General features: G+C 32.8%; 1 protein-coding gene across 2 annotated transcripts; it reads right to left on the reverse strand.

The window, feature by feature from the left end:
• Positions 1–448: 448 nt before the first annotated feature.
• Positions 449–2,091, reverse strand: LOC143548036 (protein transport protein Sec61 subunit beta-like). 2 transcript variants are annotated; one of them, XM_077039304.1, is made up of 2 exons: positions 1,988–2,091; positions 449–882 (listed from the first exon to the last, which is right to left on the reverse strand). In XM_077039304.1, the coding sequence occupies exon 2, from the start codon at positions 879–881 to the stop codon at positions 630–632; it is 252 nt and encodes an 83-aa protein (XP_076895419.1). In that variant the 5' UTR covers position 882; positions 1,988–2,091; the 3' UTR covers positions 449–629. The 2 variants fall into 2 exon arrangements, with proteins under 2 accessions (XP_076895419.1, XP_076895418.1); XM_077039303.1 differs by having other exon boundaries at positions 1,984–2,091.
• Between the last annotated feature and the right edge of the window lie 347 nt (positions 2,092–2,438).

Raw genomic sequence — 2,438 nt, forward strand, 5'->3', positions numbered from 1 at the left:
CGTAAGGTCGTAAGCATTGAGCTTGTATAGGTAATGAAACCTGATCACAATTTGCATTCCGTTCTAGATTAAACTTCATAAACCAGTTTTATTTTTTGAGTTGTTCAATAAAATCCTAAGTACAAAGTGTGATCATGACGTCGAAAGAACCTTCAGCCATTTTTAAGATCATGTGGTAGGCATGACTTGTAAGACGCTGACCGGCCCTATGAACAATACCATATTGCATATACCAAGCCAGCCATCGGATGGCTAATTGCACAGCTTATAAATAATTGCACAGCTGGGATTTATGAATAATGTTGGCGATAAATCTTTAACGGGTCAAATAGATTAAACTGACCTAGTTAATTATAAAAACTATTTTGAATGCATGAAAACCTTTACAACATACATGCTTCTTCATAAATATTTACTATTCCCATATTATTAATGTAAAAAATCAAAATTCAACACATAACCCAACAGATTTTTGATCATAAGGATACCTCAACATTCATATAGTTAATCAAACCGGTCTTTATAAAAGATAAAGAAAACCAAAGCAAAATCTCTGACCACTTAAACCAAGAAAAGGTACAAACTAAAACTAGTCATTGAATTCAACTTTTGACAACATGATACTCGCATTACTCCTTGCGGACAAAGTAAAGCTTACCCATGACATGGAGTACAGCAACAAAAGCAATGAACCCGATGCTCATCACAAGAACAACATTCGGAGAGATCTTCAATCCAGGTGCATCATCAGTGTAGAACTGGAGCATGTTGCCAGCTGTACCACCAGCTGCACCACCTGCTCCACTCGTTCTTCTCCTACGTAAGTTGGCTGCAGCTGCTGCTGCACTTCCTCTTGGTGGAGCTGCTCCATTCAAAGCCATTCTGTACCAAAAAAGTGTACACATTAAAACCAAATATATGGTCGGTTTGGATTGTGCTCCATACCGAAAGGGTCAAATCAAAAGAATTAGCAAAATGGGACACGCATCAAATGTTGAATTCATGGAAGAACAAATAAAAAGTATACCTAAAAGACCAGTACTTCTCCCAAAGAAGGACTTAATATTTTGAGTTTTTAGTGCCAAATGAGGTATGTTCAAGATCAATATGAATATAGTTCAGTTTAGTTTAGTTTGGTTCAAACCAAAGTATTGAAGCATGGATCAAATTACTGAAAATATATAGCAAAAAATGTTTAAAAGTTAATAAAAGCAACGATTTTAATCAATTCATGAATATGAAAATTATTACCAGATTGAACTTTCGATATATAAATTAGACTCATAAGTCATAATTTGGTACAAAAGTAGCAATAATACATATAGAAATCACAATTTTGTTAAGAATTAAGATTAAATTACATACACAAGCTTTAAATCATATTTCCACAATTCTTACCCAACTCCACAACACAAAATATAACAACGGATTATGTATTTATATTCCGCAAATAATGCTGCAATATAGCCATTGAAAACTTCCGATTTCTTAAGAAATAATATTCGCATCCTTAATTAAGTTTTTGCCCGGCTTAATTTCTTAAAAATTCAATAATCCTAATCATATCCTTCTGAATTTGTTACAGAATAACCATTGGTAAATTTGACCTAGCATTAACCTAATTATAACTTTCAAGTTAAAAATTCCAAACAAGTCCCAAATTAATACAATCTGCATACACATCACAACCAAATTCTGAATTCCAAAAGCAGATCCAACAAGCATAACAGCCAAAATTCAACCAATTCATCAGATGCCCAATCGATCTGAATCTAATTGTTATACACATAGATTGTAAATTCAAATCAATTACATATCCTGAATCAAACAAATCGATCGAATCTACAGTTGACAACAAAGGATCGAACAAGTCAATTAAACTCCAGATCTAAATTATTATTAAATTAAGAATTCATGAACAACACAATTATTATTATTATTAAATCGATGGATGTGATGAGAATTGTTAACTAACTAACTAACTAACCTGAGGAGAGAGATCAAAAGGATGTGAAAATTTCTTCTTGATATTATTTTGCCTTGGAAACTAACGTCGGCTTGTTTTTGTTTGTCAATACGAGTTTCAATTTATGACGTTTACTTTCGTAGGGTGCCACATCAATTAACCCAATCAGAGTCTGCCACGTAAGAGTCGTGATTATCTATTTAAAGCTATATTTTATTTATAAAAATCGCCGTAACCTACTCATTACGCGACTACATGTGGCCCAAATGGGTTTAGATGCTTGAGTTTACATACTGATGTTTTACACGGTTGGATAATAAAACCGCTATAATAATTCATAAATTTCTAATTAAATTTTTTTTTTATAAAAATGGTATAATTCTTATAATCTGGGTGATTTCTTTTTTTTTTAACGCAAACCAAGCTACATCTGGATAATAGGTAAGCGAGCAAAAAGCTGTACCGATATCCC

The sequence above is a fragment of the Bidens hawaiensis genome, unplaced genomic scaffold, assembly GCF_021521415.1.
Source record: "Bidens hawaiensis isolate Kalapana, Puna unplaced genomic scaffold, B.hawaiensis_p1.1 tig00014901_1, whole genome shotgun sequence".
Lineage (NCBI taxonomy): Eukaryota > Viridiplantae > Streptophyta > Magnoliopsida > Asterales > Asteraceae > Bidens > Bidens hawaiensis.